This window comes from Gopherus flavomarginatus, chromosome 4, assembly GCF_025201925.1.
Source record: "Gopherus flavomarginatus isolate rGopFla2 chromosome 4, rGopFla2.mat.asm, whole genome shotgun sequence".
Lineage (NCBI taxonomy): Eukaryota > Metazoa > Chordata > Testudines > Testudinidae > Gopherus > Gopherus flavomarginatus.
The window spans coordinates 64697200-64719501 of record NC_066620.1 but is presented as its reverse complement, the minus strand read 5'-3'; the positions used below and the strand labels follow the sequence as shown (position 1 = coordinate 64719501).

General features: G+C 41.5%; 2 protein-coding genes across 2 annotated transcripts in view; both read left to right on the top strand.

The window, feature by feature from the left end:
- The window catches only part of DNAH8 (dynein axonemal heavy chain 8), a 593210-nt gene that overhangs the window by 95124 nt on the left and 475784 nt on the right, over positions 1-22302 (top strand). Inside the window, exons 12-14 of the mRNA XM_050948396.1 lie at positions 611-712; positions 10641-10787; positions 19034-19231. Of these exons, the coding sequence (XP_050804353.1) occupies positions 611-712; positions 10641-10787; positions 19034-19231 (447 nt within the window). The remainder of the gene's footprint in view (positions 1-610; positions 713-10640; positions 10788-19033; positions 19232-22302) is intronic.
- Positions 1-22302, top strand: part of LOC127048750 (myb/SANT-like DNA-binding domain-containing protein 2) — a 366512-nt gene that overhangs the window by 193250 nt on the left and 150960 nt on the right. The window lies entirely within an intron of this gene.

Here is a 22302-nt window from a genome sequence, read left to right as displayed (position 1 = left end):
TGCCTTTCACCTATGGATGCACCTAGCACCCACAGATGCAGCCATTTGTAGTTGGAACAGTGGGTAGCCTCTGTGTATGTATGTTTAAAATATACAACAAACATGGTTTCTTCTGTTCTTGAGTTTTTGCTAATGACATTCTGTGAATATCTGTATATTTTACACATATGTGTGGGTGTGGGTATGGTGTGTGTAGATAGATAAACCCATCTGTGGGAATGATTTATGACTTCTAGTGGAGGTCCTGGCTTACGTACTCCACAACTGCCATATGGGTAAAAATTCTCAGAACTTTGGTAATTCTGCTTGTCTCATGGTGAGAAACTAAGATCCAGGAGTGAGAATCCTGTTAGAGTGATCTCTTGAGAAGCAGAATTATGAGCAAACATCTTTTCCTTTTATGCCTCAGACTTATTCAAATATTATATCAGGATCTAGAAGTATCTAAAATACTGTACTGTTGTCCTTAAATCACATATGTTAGGACATTTTATGTAAATGTGATTGAAAAGTTCCAGTTGCAGGTATATAGTTTGTTTTTTTCAAGGTGTAATAATAACAAAATTTTGGAGATCATTAACAAAGTTTGTTTTTTGTTTATATGTACTAGGTTACAAATCAAATGGTTACAGCATGTAAGGCATATATTACTGATGGTGGTTTATCTCGTGTATGGGACCAGGATACACCTGTAGTAATTAAAAAAATTCAGGTTTGTATAGTGGTATTTTGTTGTTTTTCACTGGTTCAGATCACCTTCTGATCTGGGTTCTTATTTAATCTAGTAAGCACCTGCTTGTAGGACTGCCCTAAAGTCCACCATTTTTATTATAAAAGTATGCATATAAAGTTTTCCAGATTTCATATTAAATACATTATTCAAAGCCAATTTATTACTGTTAAAAATAAACATATAATACTGTAGGATTTAAAAAAGAGACAGCCCCACTATTTAGAGTGTTCAGTCTAAGGTAATCAGCCAAATAACATGAAAGCAACAGACAAAGGAAAAAGGATGATATTTAAAACAAGTAAAAATAAGTCATTACAGCATAGGGAGCTAATCATATAAATTCTGATATTTTTAAATAGAATTTGAGAGTAGCGCAGAATGAGTAACTATCAGAGCCACGTCAGTCAAGAGGATTTAGAGGTTCAGGATAGTATACAGGAGGAGGAATGTTATTCTAGGAATCAGGAGCAGTATGAGATAAGGCACAAAGGCAAGAGTAACAGCAGTGTACAGAGGAATGAAGCAAGAATGGGCAGAGTGCTGGAGTGATAGATGATAATGAGATGTAGGTAAAGGGAGAGTTTTAAAAATAATGAGGAATTCTGATTTTATGTAGAAAGAGACAAGGAGCCAGTAAAAGTATATTAGAAGGTGAATGACATGGTTCTCACCAAAGTGAATAACATGGTAAGAGCAGCAGGAGAGTAAGATTACTTTTGCTGTTGAATGTTGGGTAGATTGGAGAGGAGATGGTCAATGGTTTTGATGAGAAAACTATATAGCATGGACCAGAGTTTTGTTCAGTCTAAGCAGACATTTTAGAAATGTTAGTGGGAGAAGCAAAAGGATTTGATGAGAACCCGGTGAGGAGAGAAGGAAAGGGAGGAGTCAAAGAACTTAAAGGTTGAGAGAGGGAATGTGCATGTGTGTGGGGGTGGAGGGACTGTGCAGGGCACCAAAAATTTAACAGCCAGAGGGTTGGGCTATCTGTTTCATGATAGTAATATAAGTTTGTCCTTTGTAGAAAACCAGTTTGCAGGTTAAGACCAGAATTTCCCTTTATCTTCTGTTGATCCCCTTTTCTTGATCGATGATGAGTATTTAATGAAGGGGGACCTAATAGTACTCCACTCCACTTCAATTTGCATTGCTCTTTTTCATTATTTAAATAATCCTAATTCTTCAGCTAGGTTTTACAATCCTTTGAGTGCCTGTGCACATGTACATTCAATTTTAGGTGTATGTGTACCCAATGCACCTGAGTCAGAGACTTTTTCTAATAATACCGTTGGGGTAGTGGATGTGCTCTGGGATGTCCTCGTGATGCATCAGAGGGCATAAAGGGCAGGCCACCCTGACTCCCTCTCATTCTTTCTTACTGCCCATGGCAAGTACTGGAGATCCCCACTGCTTTTTGAGCTTTGTCTTTTCTAGCCAGCTTTACATGTTGAAATTGTACATAGTTGTAGATACTGTTAATAGTTAATATTAGTTTAGTGTTAATTAATTATATTATATTATTATTTTCATTTTTCCTCAGGAGTGTTGCTCCTGGAGTCTCTCTGTTTACAATGCAGAGATCTTCAGGTTTCAAATGGTAAAGTAATGCCTGCAACTGATGGGCATTAAGTTGCTTGTTTTCTTTAGGAGAGTGACATGTTAAAGATAAGTGCTCCAGTTTTCACTCTTTTCTGTCAAGGATGAAGAATGAGAGAGATTCATCTCATGGAGCACCTGTTAGAGAAGGCATTGTGCCCCTCCTCAGAATATGAAGACTTTGTTCATGAGAGCTGAAATCTCTGCCACCCTGTAAAGAGTGACCTTTCAGCTACCTCTTCTGTGTATAAGGGAGAGAATGGGGAAAAGAGATGGTTATCTTTGTCCCCTGATGCTTCCTTGAAACCAAAGGTGCTTGCTATTTCCTCTGAGTCAGACTCAAGACCAAAGAAGTTTTCCTTTTCAGCTCTCAAAGGTGTGACATCAGACAGAACTATAAGTTCTCTGTTGGACTTGGGTGGAACATAAGAACAATGATGACCTCCAGTACTGTTAGAGGTGGCACTGTCAGATCTGGCACTAATGTCTCTGGTGCTTTCGAGATTGGCACCTTCTTCATCTCACATGATGCTGTCAATTCCGCTATTTAATTCTTCAGCACTGTTGAGATCAGCATTGTGTACTTCAGCACCTGTACCATCTACTCTGACTTGCAGGCACTTCATTCTACCTTTATACCTACCATGCTTCAAGCTTTCTTAGTTGGTAAGGACTTAATATGTCTCTCAGTGCCAGACTTGCCACTGCAGTCAGTATTAATCACAGTCATGATGTCAACTAATGTAGTCTCACTATACCTTTTATGGTTCCCCCACCATTGCATGGTCCTTAACAGTCATTGGTACTGTCAACTATTTCTGCATCAGTACTTGCTACATTGGCTCCAGTACTGATGATGGTGCTGACAACATTTCTGTCTTCATCTCTGGTACCACACATTTCTACCTCCCTTTACTCAAACTGCTACTGCTCCAAAATTTCCAGAGAACTGTAATATGTCTTCATCTAATTCCATCAGCAGCAGGCCAGTTTCACCTGTTATGTCATTTAGATCTTGCTACTCACTGGCTCAGTCATCACATGGATATACTGCAAGGACATGATACTTGTCTACTGCTCCCATGTGTCTTCAGACAAAACTTAGATTCATCTAGAGACTTCTCTGCCTGGTGCTCATCACCTTGGTCTGTGATTCCCTATAGCTTCTCATCCTGATCCTGCTGGGCCATGGGATGCCTCTCAAGATATGAGCTTGGTGTCTGCCTCTTGATTCATATCCAAATCACTGTGCTCTGCTCCACCTTCTACTACATAGGAAGCACCTCCCATGGCTGGTGAGCAGGTGTCCCACTTAGAGATCTTGAAAGAAGTGAGAGATAGGATGACACCACTGACCAACTTCCTCTTATCTCATCATCCTCACCAGATGAAGTGATTACACCAGAAACTTACTTGCTGCCTCTGGTGAATTTTAAAACTTTTCAGGATTTGTTGAAGTGAGTGACATCCACATTATGGGTATGGGCCAAGGTTGTTTAAGATAACCGCTATAAACTCCTGAAAATACTTTAAACCTTGGCTCCAAAAGATGTGGCTCTTCCGATCAATTAAACTCTCCTCAATTCTGCTAAGACTTTATGGCAAACCCTGGCCTCCCTCCTGCTGGTATCAAAAAGGGTTGACAGTTGGTACTAAGTGCCCACCCAAGAGGGTTATTGTTTTGTCATGCATCCTTCCTTGTATTCTCCTGCTCTAATGGCTGTGAATAAACATACCAAAACAGTCACAGACAAAATCTAGCCAAAAGATAAAGAATTGATTAAGTTAAACCTGTATGGCATGAAATCCTATGCAACAGCCAGTTAACAAATGGGAGTCTCAAACTATCAGGCTCTTCTGGCAAATACGTTTATTAATTGGAACTCTATCTCAAAATTTGGAGATAAATTGCCTAAGGAACTTAAGGAGCAATTTCTTGCCATCATAGTGAGGGTCACTTAACCACATTGACTCTCCAGTCATGGCCTCTAAATCTGTGGCCACAGACATATCTATAAGCCATTCCTCCTGGCTTCAGGCCTCAGGGATTCCTAGAGAATTTCAAAACACAGGTGAAGATCTGCTTTTCGAAGATCTAAATTGTTTTTTGAAGAAAAAAAATGCAATGCTTTGCTTATTCTAAAAGACTCTAGGGCTACATTATGTTCTTTGGAAGTCTACTCTCTGTCTCTAAAGAGGGACACTGTAAATCTCAATTTGAGTATAAATAACCCATTTATCTGCCTAGACATGTGGATCGTTGTAGGAGATGCAGTAAGCCTCTGAGGTGCAAACAGCTGCAGGATCTTCTAACCACATGTAAGCTTCTTCAAAGCAGTCAATTTAATGGGCACATCAATGACAATTGACCCGTCACTATGTAACTTTCATACTAATTCCCTTTGAGAACCATTTGTCTCTCTTCCTCAGTGCCTGCACCTCCATTACATCAGACAAATGGGTTAAGAAAGATATGTCATGCAGTTCCAATTCCTCCTCCACCAACCTTCGCAGGGACCCTTTTCACAAGACTGCTTCAGGAAATGCAGTCTCTCCTCTATATGGGAACTATATTGCAAGTACCTCTACAACATGGGGAAAGGGTTTTATTCCCACTACTTCCTCATTCCCAGAGCAGGCTGGTGTTCTGGTACCCAGGTTTTTCCTTAGCTGGATTACTGGCTGATTTGAGGTCAGTCAAAAGAGCAAGCAGTGAGCAGCATTATTCAAATCCAGTTACTGTTTGCTCATCTGGAACTCATCTGGAACTCAGAATAAATGCAGAAAAGTCAACTTTAATCCCAGTCCAAAAGACTGAATTTGTAAAAGCCATCTTAGATGCTACCACAGTGACTGCTTACTTATTTTGAGACAGGTTTCTCTGCACATGCTGATTTATATACTTGCATGAGCGCTTTCATCTCTAGATTGGTGAATGGACCCCAAAAAAATCTGTGAGGGAGTTCCCTTCTCCCCTCCAGAACCAGCAATAACAGTTGGCACAGATGCCTCCACCAAGGCCTGGGGTGTCCACCCAGGGGAGTTTCACTATATATTCAAATAATAGAGCTAGGAGATAAATTTCATGCAAGCAAAGTGTTCCTAGCCATAATAAAAAAGCACACAACTCAGGTACTTATGGACAATACCACTGCCATGTTTTACCTGATCAGGCAAGGCAAAGCCAGGGTCACTTATGTGAAGAATCGATTAGTCTCTGAAATTTTGTGTTCAGAACATTACACTGAAGGCCTTCCATCTGCTGGGATGAGAAACACCACAGTGTATTCCTTAAGCAGAAACTTCATTTATTACCATGAGTGGTCCTTGAAGATAGACATATTGGCCATCATGTTCTAGAAATGGGGACCACCTGCTGTAGATCTCTTTGCAACAAACCTCAACAAAAAGTGTTAGAGGTGTGTTTCAGGGTGGTTGGAGTCCAGATTCAGTAGCAGATATCTTCCTTCTTCCTTGGTCAATGGATCTTCTCTATGCATTAACACTGGTTCCTTTGGTTCCAAGGGTGATAAGGAAACTAAAATAAGACCACGTTATATTAATACTGATAGCTCTGGCCTGGCTAGGGCAGTATCGCTACACAGATCATCAAGAGCTCACAATCTAATCTCGAATAACACTGCCATTGGTTGAAGGATTTTTTTCTTAGAATCAAGATCAGAAACTACATCCTGACCTACAGAACGTGCATCTCATGGTCTGGCTGAGATATGGTTGGACTCCTTGGAAAAAAACTTGTTCTCAGGAGATCCAAAACATTCTTATTAACAGAAAGGACTCTATGAGATCTACATACTTAGCTAAGTGGAAAAGATTTTTCTATCTGGGCTGCTTCTCATCATCTTTTTCCCACTGGAGCCGAAATTCAGGACATCTTGTATACAAGACTTTTCAGTTAGCTCCATTAGAGTTCATTTAGCCACCATCTTGGCCATTCACCCTTCCATTAAAGGCTTGTAAATTTTGTCACACCTGGAGGTAGTGAGGTTTCTTAAAGAGCTTGTTTGTGTATACTGTTCTGTCAGAGAACTAGTTCCATTTTGGGAGATGAGGGTATGTCTACACTTCAAGCCTAAGTTGACCTATATTAGGTCAACTTACAGTCACCAGCCTCCTTGGGTTGGTGGTGCACATCCTCATCAGGAGCACTTGCACTGACCTAAGAGGGCCCTCTGGCATTGGAGTGGTAGATGGGTTTGCAAGTGTCAGTGCTGGCAACAGTTCTGGTGCTGGTTGCGTTTCCAGTTCCGGTTCTGGGACTGGATGCACTATGGCTGTTGCAGTTGTTGGCAGGGGATCTGGGTCCACCACCTCTGTCTGGATGTCTGGTAACACAGACGGGGCTCTTGTGGACCGCTCGGGAACAGGGATGGGTCTGGAAGCTTGCCTGGCTTGGCTGTGTGTAACCATTCCCACCCTCTTGGCCTGCTTTACCTGGTTGGCCAAATCTTCCCCCAGTAGCATGGGGATGAGATAACTGTCATAGACTGCAAAAGTCCACATTCCTGACCAGCCCTTGTACTGGACAGGCAGTTAAGCTGTAGGCAAGTTTACAGATTTTGACATGAATGGGTAAATTGTCACTTGGGCCTCTGGGTTGATGAATTTGGGGTACATTAAGGATTGGTGGATAGCTGACACTTATGCTCCTGTGTCTCTCCATGCGATAACCTTCTTTCCGCCCACTCTCAAGGTTTCCCTTCACTCCAAGGGTATTTGAGAGGCATCTGGGCCTGGGAATCTTTGGTGTGATGGTGGTGTAATGAACTGCACTCAGATGGGGTTCTTGGGGCAGTTGGCCTTTATATGTCCCAGTTCATTACATTTAAAACATCGCCCAGCTGACTGGTCACTGGGCCGAGGTGGGTTGCTGGAGACTGGTGAGGTGGGACAATAGGGTGTCCGGGGCTTTCCTTGGGTTGTAGGTGGGGTCTTGGGTTGCCCTCAGTGATAGGGTTTATTTTCGGTTTGCCCCCTGTGATATTCGCTCCCCTTGTTAGTAGCTTTTTAATTTTCTGCCACTTCCACCCATCTGGCTCCAGTCTCCCCCACCTCGGTTACAGTTTTGGGCTTCCCATCTAGGATGTACCTTTCTATTTCCTCAGGAACACCCTCTAAGAACTGTTCCCATTTGCATTAGGAGAGACAGCTCTTCCAGAGAGTTAACATTTGCTCCTGATATCCAGGCATTCCAATTCTTTCCAATGTGGTAGGCGTGTCAGGTAAATGACACCATCTAGTTTCCACCTTAGGGCTCTGAACCGCCGACGGGCATGCTCAGGTGTTAGCCCCATTCTGATTCTGGCCTTGGTTTGAAAAAGTTCATAATCGTTCATGTGTTCCTTAGGCATTTCAGCCGCCACCTCTGCTAAGGGTCCAGAGAGCTGTGGCCTCAGCTCTATCATGTACTGGTCTGTAGAGATGTTGTACCCATGGCAGGTCCTTTCAAAATTTTCTAAGAAGGCCTCAGTATCATCACCTGCCTTGTAGGTGGGGAATTTCCTGAGATGGGGAACGGTACCTGGAGAAGGGTTGTTAGGGTTCGCTGTTCCACCCTGCTTAGCCTTTTCTAATTTCAGGGCCTCCCTCTAGAGCTCCAAAGCCCTCCAGTGGTCAGCCTCTTCGGCTTTTTCTTCTCTTTCTTTCATCTCTAGCTCTTTTTGTTTCATCTCCATAGTTCTCCTGTGGGCAGCCTCTTTGGCTCTTTCTTCTCTTTCTTTCATCTCCATCTGTTTTTCTCTTATCTCTAGCTTTCTCCTGTGGTCAGCCTCTTTGGCTTTCTCTTCTGCGTCTAGCCTAGCCATTTCCTGTTTAACTGCTTTCTTGGCACTCATTTTTTTGCTTTCTTGTGCTGGCCGCACCCCCCTGCAGCTTACTGACTGGGATGCTTCAACTCAGGGCTGCTTTATTAACAGAGATTTTGTAACTAGCAATACCCGAGAGGTAGAAAGAAAGAAAACAATTCAACTTGTAAATGCCTTTTGCTGGCTGTCTGCTGGCTCACAGCTTGAAGCCTCCTCTTAACAAAGACCCTTGTTAAAAACTTAACACCTCTGCCCTCAGGCTGCTTTCCAAGCAGCTAGAAAGGAGAGAAAAAAAATCCTACTGGCTTTTGGTTCCTAAAAATCCCAACCGCTGCTCACCATGTCAAGGTTTTTTCCCCACTTTGAACTTTAGAGTAAGAGAAGTGGGGACCTGCATGAACACTTCTAACCTTAATTACCAGCTTAGGTCTGGTACGCTGCCACCAGCCAGAATTTAGTGTCTGGCACACTTTCTATTCCCCCAAAACCTTCCCTGGGGAACCCAGACCGAAACCCCTTGGGTCTTAAAACAAGGAGAAATTAACCATCCCCCTCCTTTTCCCCGCAGACTTTCCCCTCCCTGGGTTGCCTTGAGAGGCTTCACACCAATCCAAAGTCCTTGGATCTTAAAACAAGGATGAATTAACCATCTCCCCCTCCTTTCCCCCCACCAATCCCTGGTGAGTTCAGACTCAATCCCTTGGATTTTAAAACAAGGAAAAATCAATCAGGTTCTTAAAAGAAAGCTTTTAATTAAAGAAAGAAAAAAAGTAAAAGTTATCTCTGTAAAATCAGGATGGAAAATGCTTTACAGGGTACTCAGATTCATATAGACTAGAGGGACCCCTCTCCCCTAGTCTTAGATTTAAAGTTACAGCAAACAGAGGTAAAAATCCTTCCAGCAAAAAGACACATGTATAAGTTGAGAAAACAAACATAAGACAATCCGCCTTGCCTGGCTACTACTTACAATTTTGAAACATGAAAGACTGATTCAGAAAGATTTGGAGAACCTGGAATGATGTCCCGTCCCTCTCAGTCCTGAGAGCAAACAATGAACCAAACAAAAAGCACAAACAAAGACTTCCCTCCACCAAGATTTGAAAGTATCTTGTCCCTCTATTTGTCCTCTGGTCAAGTGTCAGCCAGGTTTACTGAGTTTCTTAACCCTTCACAGGTAAAAGAGACATTAACCCTTAACCATCTGTTTATGACACATGTGCTTGCAGTTCAACATGTACTTCAGTGGTTTTTCTGTGGAATTCTACTCCTGGACAGACAAGACAGTGTTATTACATTAGGTATAATATTTGAAAGAGCTGCTGCATAGTGGTCTTCAACCTTTTTCCTCTACATTTTAAACTGCTCATATTGCTCATATTGGCATAGCTAGTTTTCAACCACACAGTGCTAATAGTATGCTTATAGGAAGTACTGTTTTCTGCTTTGGTGGCTTCTTGATACAGCCACTGTGTGTCAAAATAGTTTGTCTTATCTTTCTCCTTTCCCATACAATGTCTTGTCTTAGAATATCAGGGTTGGAAAGGACCTCAGGAGGTCATCTAGTCCAATCTCCTGCTCAAAGCAGGGCCAATCCCCAGGCAGATTTTTGCCCTTATCCCTAATTGGCCCCCTCAAGCATTGAGCTCACAACCCTGGGTTTAGCAGGCTAATGCTCAAACCATTGATCTATCCTTCCCCCCTTGTTTAAGTATTATTGCTAATTATTTTTATTAGGTCAGTAGGGCTTCAAGGCCCCCCAGCCATCCTTAGCGCTCCCTTTTGTTAGGTGCTATACAATCACATGATAAAAGCCTCTGCCCTGAAGGGTTTACAATCTAGGGCCCTGATCCCACAAAGACTTACACACATGCTTAATTTTAGGGACCTTGAATAATACTTAATACTTCAGCAAGAGAGAAGAAGAAATCAGTAGAACTATTCAGTGTGGAAAGTTAAGCATGTGTAAATTTTTGCTGGATCAGACCTAAGACAAGACATATCTACCAAGTATAAGAAAAAATATCCAAAGGATCTGAGAAGTTCAAGGGTAACTCTGATACGGGATTTTGTAAGGATTAGCTCCCTGCAGTGATAGTTTTGAGTCAATTATTCTTAATCATAAAAGTAAGTAAGACAAATACAGAAATCCTTACTGGTCATCCATCTAACATTATTAGTCTGGTTTTTCACGTAGGCATTATAATATGTCACACTTTCTCCTCATCACTTCCTTCTTTTTGAAATGAGAATAGTAAGTGCTAAATAAGAGGAATTTCTCCATGTTAGTGCAGGACACAAGGAATAGGCCACAATCCTGGTTGCAAAATTCTGTTTCAATATCAAAATGATAATGTGGACTAAAACAAAAATACCACTTTCTAAAATATAGAACAGCCAACAGAAACAACACACTTTTTATGCATAAGAATATTGCATGTTTCTTTTCATCTGATAGTTATTGCATTTGTTTCTCAACTTTTTAGGACTGCATTTTTTTATTTAAAGAATATCAAAAATGCTTTCATAAAACAAGGAAACAGATTTTGGAAGCTCTCGGGGAAAAGACATTTGAAGTATCAGAGATGTATATTTTTGGCAAATTTGAAGCGTTTTGTAAAAGGCTAGAAAAAGTAAGTAACATTTCTGTTTTTATTTTAAAAATTAAAAAATGTAAGTGTGCATGCCTTTAATGAGAATTTTTGTAGATTGATTAAAGAATTGCTTAGTGTGCTATATTCTTATTTCAATATGAAGAAAGATTTTTTTTTAAATGTTGTTGATGTTTTTGGATAAATACAGCATTTCTCTTAATTTCTTAGATCATCAAATTATTATGACTTTCATAAATAATGAAAGCTGTAATTAAGAGTTGCAACTTACTTTTTTCATTTGCTCAGAACTTGTTAAAAAATTCTGTGTTTGGCTTTCTATGCTTGGTCTCAGCTTAAAATTCAATTTTTTAAAAGGGTTCCGAAAAATTAATTAATGTGAACCTAAAGCTTTGTCTACACTATGCAGCTTTTAGTCATTTGTTTGTGCCACTACAGCCATGCTGCTGAAATGCACGCAGTGTAGCTGCTGATTGTCATCAGGAGAAAGCTCTATTGCCAACAAAAAAACTTCCACTGCACAAGCGGCAGTGGCTTTGTTGGCAGATCACTCCTGACGACAAAATGCTTTTCACACCAACGCTTTTTGTCAATAAAACTTTTGTTATTCGGGGTGTGTGTTTTTTTAGCACCCCTGAATGACAAGATTGCTGATGAAGTTCCAGTGTAGACAAAGCCTAAGTTAGGTGAGCAGTGGAAAAAAAATAATAGATTTACATTTTGCCAAAAAACATAAGGCTTTTTTTACTCAAAGATTATTACACCTTGTACTTCAAATCTTCAAAACATGATGTTTTTTATTATTAATGTGTTTATTTATTAAGCTCCCATAGCATTATTTGTGTTGTGCATGACAAAAAATTAAGATAACACGTATCCTAAAGAGTTTATAATCTATCTAAACCCCATTAAAGTGAATGGAAAGAGTCTTGTTAATTTAATGGACTTTGGAACAAACTGTAAAAATAATAATAATAATAATGGAGAAGTGAAGACTAGGAAACCCAAAGGGAGGGTTGTTTGTGTGGTTTTGTGTGTTTGTTTTTGTTATTCTCTTCCTGTGGGTTTTGTAGAAGTGAGATTTTTGGAGGAATTTGTACATGGAAAGGGAGAGTGGTAGATTAGCTCCATTCAGGTGGCCTTTTGACAGCCTTTTATCCTCAACGCCCTCTGGCAAACTCCTGTGCATGAGTCTTCAGCATTAATCAGTGCATTTACAAAATCAGTTTAGGATCAGTTCCTCCAAATTGATACCACTTGCACAGAACAAAATCAGAAAGAAGCATTTAAAGAATTCCCTAAGAAACCCTGGCTGGAGACTTTCATATCCTGGGTCCAAGGGTCATGAAGTAACCCCAGGTAGATCAAAGTGGTCCTTAGTCAGCGCTTTGAAGTTTCAAGTGTAGCCATACCCTCAGATCAATTGGTATTCTGCGTCTTGAAAGCAAAGCAATTGAGCTGGAAAATTGTTGTGAATGGGCTGCCTGTATAAGATGGTCAGCTGGTGAACTCTTCCTCAGTTTACGTGGGGGTTAGAGTAGACTAGATGAGCATTGCAGTCCCTTCTAACCCTGTGATTCCACCGTCATTGCTACCTGCAAATGTCAGCTGAGATCTTCTGATTAAACCAATAAAGACTCCAGACTCAAATGCTCCCAGTATGTTGAACAGCTAGGCAGTGATTGGATGTAAGCCTCTTGCAACCAAGGACATACTTCTATTCTCCTTTGCAAAGAAGGTGAACATCATTGGGGCATAGCTGGTCTTAGAACATCTTGTAAAATGAAAAGATTGGCACTGTGATTCTAGAGCACTTCTTCAAAACTTTTCACTTAAAGGGTCACAAAGCCTTTTTGTTGGTACTGTTTTTAAAGCACTGACAACGTGCTTGGTGACAAGCAAGATACAAAATGATTATTAGTCTCTGCCGTGAGGACAGTGCAATCTAAAAAACAAATCAGAAAACAGAGGATGCCGTGGGAATCCTGGCAGAGTGAGTAACTGGACTCTTTCTTTCTTTCTTTCTTTCTTTCTTTCTTTCTTTCTTTCTTTCTTTCTTTCTATAAACACATGTAGTGCAGTACATGTGTAACCCAAGGCCATAGGTACAAGAAACAGGAAGAGGGATGTGGGAAATAGAAAACAACTAAATAAAATAGTGTCTCCTATTACTTAAGACATATGTATCTCTGTGGAAAATGCTTCTCTAACCTGGCCTAATCTCTGAGTACGACTGGAGACTAAAAACTGAAGCCTATCCCCAAAACAAAGAAAAGTTGACTACACTACAAAGTTTCGTCAGCAAAAGTTGTGCCACTTTAGTTAAAACCGCTGTTGCATGTTTACACTATGCTCCTTGTGTCTGCACAGTGCATCCACACTAGCAGCTCTTGCATTGATAGCCTTGCGCTGTGGTAGGTATCCCACTGTGCAACTGTCCACAGGATGCTTTAGGAAGGGTTTGCAACGCCTCATGGGGCAGGTACAGCATCACATGATGCAGCTTTCTCAATCCCATCGTTCCATGGGCACCCTAATAGATTGTCAGATGCTTTTCAACTGAAGTGGGGGAGAGAGGAGAGTGTTGTGTCTGGGGTAGGGGAGACAGCAGGCTGACCAACCTATCCTGAGGCAGAGGGAGGGGGAACCCCCACCATATCAGCCCCCAGCTCTGCTCAGCACAGCAGTTTCTCCCAAAGCAGCCTGCTCTGACTGCCTCTGGTTCTGTGATTCCCTAAGAGTAAAAGGGTACTCTAGTAAAAGGGTTCTCCCACAACCTCCTCAGCTGCTAGGAGCGGCATCCTGCGCAGATCTGTGAACTCTCCATGTTGAGGAATGTCCCCTCCCTGTCCCTCACTCCCTGCAGCAGCAGTCTGCCTTCCCCTTCTGCCCTAATGCAGGGCAGAACAGGAGCATTCCACATTAATGATCTGCAAGCTCAGCTGTCAGATACTTCCCTGAGCTTTGAAAGGGAAGAGGTGCATGCCTGCAGGGCAGCAGAGATCAAAACAGTGAGCAGAGCCCTCAGGGCAGCCATTGTGGGATACTGGTGGAAGCCAGTTATGTTGACAAAACAAACAGCAGCATCTACACTAATGCTTTGTTACTTTAATTTTGCAGCAAAAAGCTTTGTGCTTTTCATTGAGTTTTGGTTTTATTTTGCAGGCAATCAGCAAAGTTTTGTCACCAAAAGTAGTTTCTAGTGTGTACACTTCTCTTGTTTTGTTGGCAAAAACTGTGTAGACAAGGCCAAAGACTAACGTGCTTCAGTGGGGAGAGAAAGGGTATGGCTACACTTACAGTTGTACAGCGCTGGGAGTTACAGCTATCTTTGTACAGCTATGTAGGGAAAGCGCTACAGTGTGGCCACACTGACAGCTACCAGCGCTGCAGTGTGGCCACATTTGCAGCATTTGCAGCATTGTGGGCAGCTATCCCAGCGTTCAAGTGGCTGCAACATGCTTTTCAAAAGAGCGGGTGAGGGGGAATGTGGGGGAGAGAGAGTGAGTGGATTTTTGGATCTGTCATCTCCCTGCCTTGCAAGTTCTAAGGACTGGAACATACACATCACCAACCTGCGATCAATTTAAAAGTTTCGAGCCCTTCCCCCACCCCTCTCTTATTCACTAAATGCAAATTATGCACTCCTAAATAGCCTTCAGACCACATAAGCAGCTGCTCAACATGGACTCCTCCCTCCCCCTCTGCCATGTGATTTCTCTCTTCAAGCAAACAGCTGTGAACCTTCCAAAGCAATTCCCCTTCCTGCCTCCACTCGCTCGCTCCAGCAAACAGGAGCTATGTTTGTTTTTTAGATAAGCAGCTCGGGGGAGCTTGGAGTTCAGCCATTCTTCCAGTTTGTTGTGAGCAGGCATTCTGGGATACCTCCTACTACTCTGGAGGCCAATAACAGCGCTTTTGGTGGCCACACTTGATGAGCAGCGCTGCATCACCAGCACTGCAATCGTTACACCCCAAGCAGACCAGGTGTACAGCCAGCGCTGCAGCCAGGGAGTTGCAGCGCTGGATGTGCCTTGCAGGTGTGGACAGTTACTAAGTTGCAGCACTGTAAACCCACCACCAGTGCTGCAACTCTCCAGTGTAACCAAGCCCAAAGTGTCTTTAAATTACAGAATCTTTTATAAACAGTAGAGTTATTCATAAGCAAGTGTAAAGGGGCTGAGCTGTAACATGATGAGTTACTCCTGTGTTAGGCTCCAGCCAATCCACAAGCCAAGAACTGATCTGGTGACTCAGGGAAAGTATATAAGCTTCACAGATGGAACAGCAGCTCAATCTGCTCATTATCACTTCAGGACTTGAAACTCTTCTGTCTGCTAGGGCCAATAGAGTCCCCAAGCCTTAGCCTGCTCTAGCCTTGCTCTTGCTCTGGTCTTGTTACAACTCCGCTCTGGACTCCTGATTCCAATGCTGACCCCTGGCTCCAACTGCTAGACATGACTGCCATGGCTCTGACCACTAGGCCTAACTATCCTCATCATGGTTTCCAACATGAGCCACCCTTAATTCTGCCTTTTTAGCCAGATGTGGCACTGTAGGTTAGCCTCACCTTACCTTTTACCAACTGGATGTCAACCAATCTACATGCATTAATCAGAAACCAGACCAAACTCATCATTAACTCCTTTAATGAAGCCCCAGGGAAGGATTACATGTGATAACAAAGGAAAGTCCTTTACCTCAGGAGTCAGGTTCAGATCTCCCAAACTAAAAGTCCAAAACACAGTCTTTCTGTCTGGTCAGGCTAACCTTCCAAAGTTGAGGGGAGATTTCCACCTCCTGCAGGGTGTTCAACTTCCTGTCTGCTCCCCTGTACTCAGCTTTCTTTCTCTTCCTTTCTAAATAGGTCACTAGGGCAGAGCAGAGGGTAATTGATCCCAGACTGTTCTGTTGGTGAGCACCAGGCTGATCTTTTGGTACACCCCTTCATAGCAAGATGGTCAGTTTTCTGGTTCTTTTTTATGTCCTTGTTTGGGTTTGATCTAGGAGCCTCTCAAATATTGCTTTTATGACCTGGGAAAATGAGGAGAGTGAGAGAAGGAGCTTCCACTTCTGTTCTTGACCCTTCCCTTAATCCTCCTGCTATTTCTTTATATCCTTCTCCTAAAGAGACCATATGGAGACACTCCATTTCTAGTAAAAGGGTTGAATATCTTCTCCAAAGCAGAGCAAGCCTCTGCCTAGTTCCTTTTGTAAGCCATCAACAGCTGAACCGCCTACATTAGTACTGGTTATGTACACTTCATCACAGGTGTCAATGCTAGAATCTCACAGGATTGTGTGCATGCAGTTGGTGGTACTGAACACAGAACTGATAGTTTCATTTCACCATTTGAAATCAGAGCTAAATTCTCTGTTTGAGATTCATCCTGATGTACATATACTCTTGCAGTGACTATTCAGAGCATGTAGCCAGCCACCTTCTGAATACTTCCTTGAGACCCTGTTTTATAACTTTTCCTTGACCAGATAAAATATGAGGTATCAGATACAGAGGCGATGCTCAGATGTCACACTAATGAGCACAGTATAGAATCCAAGACGGAGAAAGCGATACTGAACAAAGGTAGATGGGCCTGAATCCTGTTGTCTTTTTGATTACCAGGAAGTACTTCGAATAAAATGACTACCATGTATTAAACATGGGGGAAGGGCTTGAAAATACATTTCATCAAGAGGATGTTAAAGAACTTATGCATACTTATTCAGCCTTGTGTTTCCAAATAAAAGCTCACTGCAAATTGTAAATAAATAAAAAGAATAAAACTATAGTAAGAGAAAATCATAGATAATTGTTCCCTGGCGAAAGGAATGGAGGAGGAAAAACATATGTGATAGATGCTTGTCACATTGCTTACAGCACCACTGGATGACTCTCAGGAACCATAAAGATGGGTAAGGTAAAAAACCAATCAACCAAACAAAACCTAAATAGGATAGAATATTTGGTTCCCTTGGTAAAGCTACTAAGAGGAGCAACCACAGCTTATAAAACTCTTCTGCCAAAGACAGGGTCTGAGATGTCATGCCTGACTATTTGGAAACAATCTGAACTGAAAATAACAGCACAATTTTACCTATGTTTTCGTATGTGGACTGTTTTTTAATACCTGTTATGACATTGTGCAGTCTATATGGTTTTATAAAAATATGGTCATGAGTGAATATAATGTAACTGGAATATGCTTCATGCAAAAGGTCTCTTGTAAGGTATCATTACAAAGCTTATAATCTACTGAGTGTGATCATCCTATTTGTAAAAATGTACCACTGTTGTATCTGGGACTAGAAATATGAAATATAACTCTGATGCCCTATTGTAATTATGCAAAGTGTGGGTAAGTAATCGTGGTTTAGAATCTTAATGGCTCCCATCAACCAGAACAATTGACTGGGGCTCTGTTTGCAAGCAAGCCTTCCTGTCAGTCAGGCTGGGAGGAATGAAGGTTTGGGGTCTTACAGTGACATGTGATCATGTCACATGAACTGGAATCCATCTTTAACCTCGTGCTTTTCCGGGGTGGGGTGGGGGGGTGGAAACCCAGAGAGAGACAATGGATTCCCACCTTATGCAAAAGATATATAAAGGGGTGGAACAGAACAAAGGGGGAGAGCCATCATGAAGAATCCCCTAGCTACCACCTGAGCTGGAACAGGGGAAAGAATTGTGCCCAGGCCTGGAAGGCATCCAGTCTGAGGAAAAAACTTATAGAAGCATCTCTGAGGGTGAGATTGTCTGTATTCATTTGGATTAGACATAGATTTGCGCATTTTATTTTATTTTACTTGGTGACTTCCTTTGTTCTGTCTCTTACTACTTGGAACAACTTAAATCCTACTTTCTGTATTTAATAAAATCACTTTTTACTTATTAACTTAGAGTATGTATTAATACCTGGGGGAGCAAACAACTGTGCATATCTCTCTATCAGTGTTATAGAGGGCAAACAATTTATGAGTTTACTCTGCATACGCTTTATACAGTGTAAAACGGATTTATTTGGGTTTAGACCCTCTTGGGAGTTGGGCATCTGAGTATTAAAGGCAGAAACACTTCTGTTAGCGGCTTTCAGGTAAACCTGCAGCTTTGGGGCCAGTAATTCAGACCCTGAGTCTGTGTTGGAGCAGATGGGAGTGTCTGGCTAAGCAAGACAGGGTGCTGGAGTCCTGAGCTGGCAGAGAAAGCAAGGGTGGAAGTAGTCTTGGCACATCAGTTGGCAGCTTCCAGGGAGGTTTCTGTGATCCAACCCATCACACCTATAATTGCTGTTCTTTTAGTAGAGCCTTCATTCCCGCTAAAGAAATAATTCCTCTTGCTATGTCAAAAGACTTCCTTTGATTCATCCCATAATGAAAAAATTACACCTTTTTTCCTTTTAGCCACTGTAATTTACAGCACAAAATTTACTAATCTGAATCAATTGCAGGAATAGTTTACATTAAAAAACAACAACAAAGAATGCCAAGTAGAGGGGAGATTGAGAATAGTCTATAGCAAGATTAAAAAAAAAAAGTAAGTGATTCAGAACCATCAAATTGGCCCATTTGTTAGCAAGCTCATATTAGAGTATGATGTTATTCTCTTCCTCCCTTTCCTTCATGTTTGTTTTTTGTTCATTTGTGGTATCTTGTCTTTAATTTGATTTTAACTCTTTGGGCCTGGATATCTACCCATGTATTTGTCTGACTCCTAGCACAAAGGACTCTTAATCCAGATTGGTGCCTTTGGACAATACCATTATATAACTAACAGTGTTCAGGGATTTTCAGATTCACTGGTGTGTTTTTCCTTGGTAATCATACAGTGCATATACTAGTTCTTGTGATCTGTCTATTGTGCCTGGAAATTCCCATTTATTTATCTTAAACATTGGTACTTCAACTTTTGAGCCATTCCCCACCCTATCGCTCAGATATTAAATGTAATTTAATGTAAAGCTTAACTATGGATAAAACTTCCTCAAGATACCAAGAAAAACAGAGCAAAAATATTGAAACAATTTAGATTAGGTTGAGTGATGGTGAGGATTGAGGAAGAAGTTGAGGGAGCAATATTTTGTTGTGAGTATTTTGATGAGGAATTCTGAGTGACATAACCAATCAGAGCAGACTGGCCATTGGTCTCAGTCTAGTCTGTGTAGCCCAGGATGTAATTATTCCTTTGTCAACAAGAAGCACCACAAGTGAACTAAATGAATTGAAATAAATTCATAATTTGAGTGTGAAAAAATATTTCTTTATTTCAGATTACAGAGATGATTACTATAGTACAAACATTTTCTGCACTTAGTATGTCTACAATTGAGGGGATAGATATTTTGGCAATAAAGTTCAAAAATATCTACCAGAGTGTTCAAAAGAAACAATATGATATTCTCGACCCACGAAAAACCGAATTTGATGTAGATTTTGTAGACTTCATGACAAAAATTGAAGGTTTAGAGGTAAGTAACATTGTTATCTGTAATTTATTCAGGGCCAGATCTCATCATTTTTATATATTCAGAACCTCTTGGACTTTAGTGGGAGTTTTGACTGAAAAAGAACTGTATGATTTGACTTTATTTGGTAAATGGTAGAGTTTGTTAGGAAAATAATAACAAATTTCACAGCTTGTGCAAAGGCTTTTATATTTATCTGATCCTTAAATTTCTTGCCTTTCTTATGGTTATTTACAGATTATTAACTGCAGGAATATACTTGCCTACAGTTTTGTCAATGATATAGGTGTCTGTTTTCCAGTTCTTATGTACTCATAGCTCCCGTTAATATTATAGGAGTTCTGTTCTAACTTTGGGAAAATGTTTCACAAATGTAAGTTTTGCTATATACTGTGTACAGTGGACACCATTGAAAACTGCACATTTACCCCCTATGGTAGTTAAATTTACCAAGGTATCTGAGGAAGCATTCTAAATATAGGTAAATATTTCAAACATTGTGATAAAGATAAATATGTGGTGTTGTAAACATTCCTTATTATTGACACCCACTGATGGGCAAGAGTTGGATCAGTTTCCAGGCTGATCTCTTGCCAGAAAAGATAGGTTTTCAAGTGATTGCACATCTGTTCTACTTAGGTATGTGCACATCCAGTGCACTTGAGTTGGAGAGCTTTCACTAGTAGTACCCTGTGCTTACCGGTGCCTTCAGCTGTGGGTTCAAAGGCTGGAGCTGCCCTGACCTTCCTTCAATTCCTTCTCATCTTCCATGGCTAAGAGCTGGAGGTCCCCATGCACTTTGCTTATGGTTTTTCTCATGAGCTTTTTCACATCTTTTATTTGGCAAATGGTAGTTCACTAATGTAAATAGTTAGATTAGGATAGTTAGTAAGTAGTTTTGTGTTATTTTGCATTTTTTGTCCCTATCTTTATTTTTCAAGGCCTGAGATGCTTGATACTCACTTTAAAAGACAAAAGTCCTCATGCTTTAAACATTGCCCCTCCAATTGGGTGCCAGTGCCAACAAACAGCCCACATACTCACTGACTGTTATGCCAGGATGAGGGACATGTCAGAGAAAAATGCAGCATTAGTTGTTCTTTTCTTAAAAGAACACAACCATCCCGGGCAGCATATCTATTCATGCAGTCCCCCTCACGCATCTTCTAATGCTGGCACCTCACAAGTTCTGAGATTTGACTTTATACCAACAAGGAGTGCTCCCACAGCTTTGTCTGACTCCCTTCACAAAGCTGAAAAGACTGTTTCCCAGTGGGAGAAGAGGAGGCCCTCCCCTTCACCAGGACCTTCTCATAAGATGCCCCAAACTGTGACTACTTCAGATCAGTCTCTAGCTTCAATCCCAGGAAGGGCTTCTTGAGATACACAAAGGACCCTGGGGACTATTGTGCCTCAAATAAGTCATCTCAGACATTAACAGTACCAAGGTGAGTGTGTGAGCCTTGGCTTGATGCTTCCTGTTACCAGCCTAAGAGAGGCTTGACCCACCGGTGATGTCAACTCCATTACTGACTCTGTCAGTGCAGTTGAAATCAGTACCCACTAATCTGTGCATCCATCTCTGCTACCAACAGAAGGACCTGCAACTCCTACTGGGAATCCAAACTTTCACTTTCCCATTTCCCGATCAGCTTCAGTAGCCTTCCTAAACAACATACTGATCACAGACATGTGTAGAGCAGCCACTTGGATGTCCATACACATGTGCACAAAACATTCTGTAATCAACGAGGGTTTAAGATTGGTCACATTGCTAGGTCTTACAGTGTTATCATCACTTACACATGCAATGCTGAACCCTCTTCTGTCCAATGAGAGACACCGCTCAACAGTCATCTGAAGTGGAGCACCCACAGGGACACTCTTCAAAGAAGAGGTTACTCACCCTGGGCAGTAACTGAGGTTTTTCGAGATGAATGTCCCTGTAGATGCTCCTTTACCCACCCATCTCCCCTCTACTTTGGAGTTCAATTTCTGGACTCTATGGTAGAGAAGGAACTGTGAGGGTCTGGTCACATACGCAAGGTAGTTGCCAACAGCAGCACAAGACGGGGACAATGCGTGTGTGACCCAAACAAGCACTGCTGATGAAATTCTTCAGTCAAAGATACAGGGATGCACATTCACCTGAAGTGGAGCACTCACAGGGACACTCATCTCAAAGAACCTGTTACTGTACATGGTAAGTAACCTTCTCTTCCTCAAATAAGATCTGGTCACCAGAGACCTCAGGCCCTGAGAGGATTGCTAGTGAGACTCTGAGCAATTTGGGTACTGTGAAACACGTTAAGACTTCAACTAAATCCTATACCTCAGTACTAAAGGAATTAGTATGAAAGACTGCTATGACCAAGAGAACGGATTCAGTGGAATCCTTTACCCCATTGGTACCAACGTCAGCACCTCACACAATGGCTTCTGTAACATCATCAGTGCTTTTAGTAAGTTATTTTGTGCTCCCAGGTATTGCAGGAATTCCAGTACCTGAAAGACCTCATGATACCAAATAAACTTGAATCTCCACTCCTTGTAACCTCAAGACACCTCTAGGTATTGAGGTCAAGAGAGTCGCTGACTGCTCATGTTTTAGTGAGACTTACCTCTTCTCCATCTTCTACTATCCATGAGAAGGGGTTATTACCTCTGATTCAATATGTGGAGGAGCATTCTGGCTCAGTGTCTGAACTTTCTGTTCTAGGCTCTCCAATTTATTCCAGGAGGTGTTATTCCCTAATGTAGCTGCAACAAAGACAGGACACCAGACCCCTGTCTGCTATGGTATAACTTGGTATGACCAACATTGGATATCTCCCCATGTGCCTTATGGTCTCCCTCATTTGTCTTACTGGGATTCATGGGCAATGTACTGCCAGTAATTATGAGAGACCTCAACTCAGTCCTGTAGGGAACACAGAAAAACTCATTCCCCAGTACTATCTATCCCTTCTCTCCACTTTAAGAGTCTGAGAAGATCTTTGAGGAGAAAGAGGCAAGGGTGGACAAGGAGGTCACACCCCTTACAAACATCTCTTTGTCATCACCTGATGAGGCAG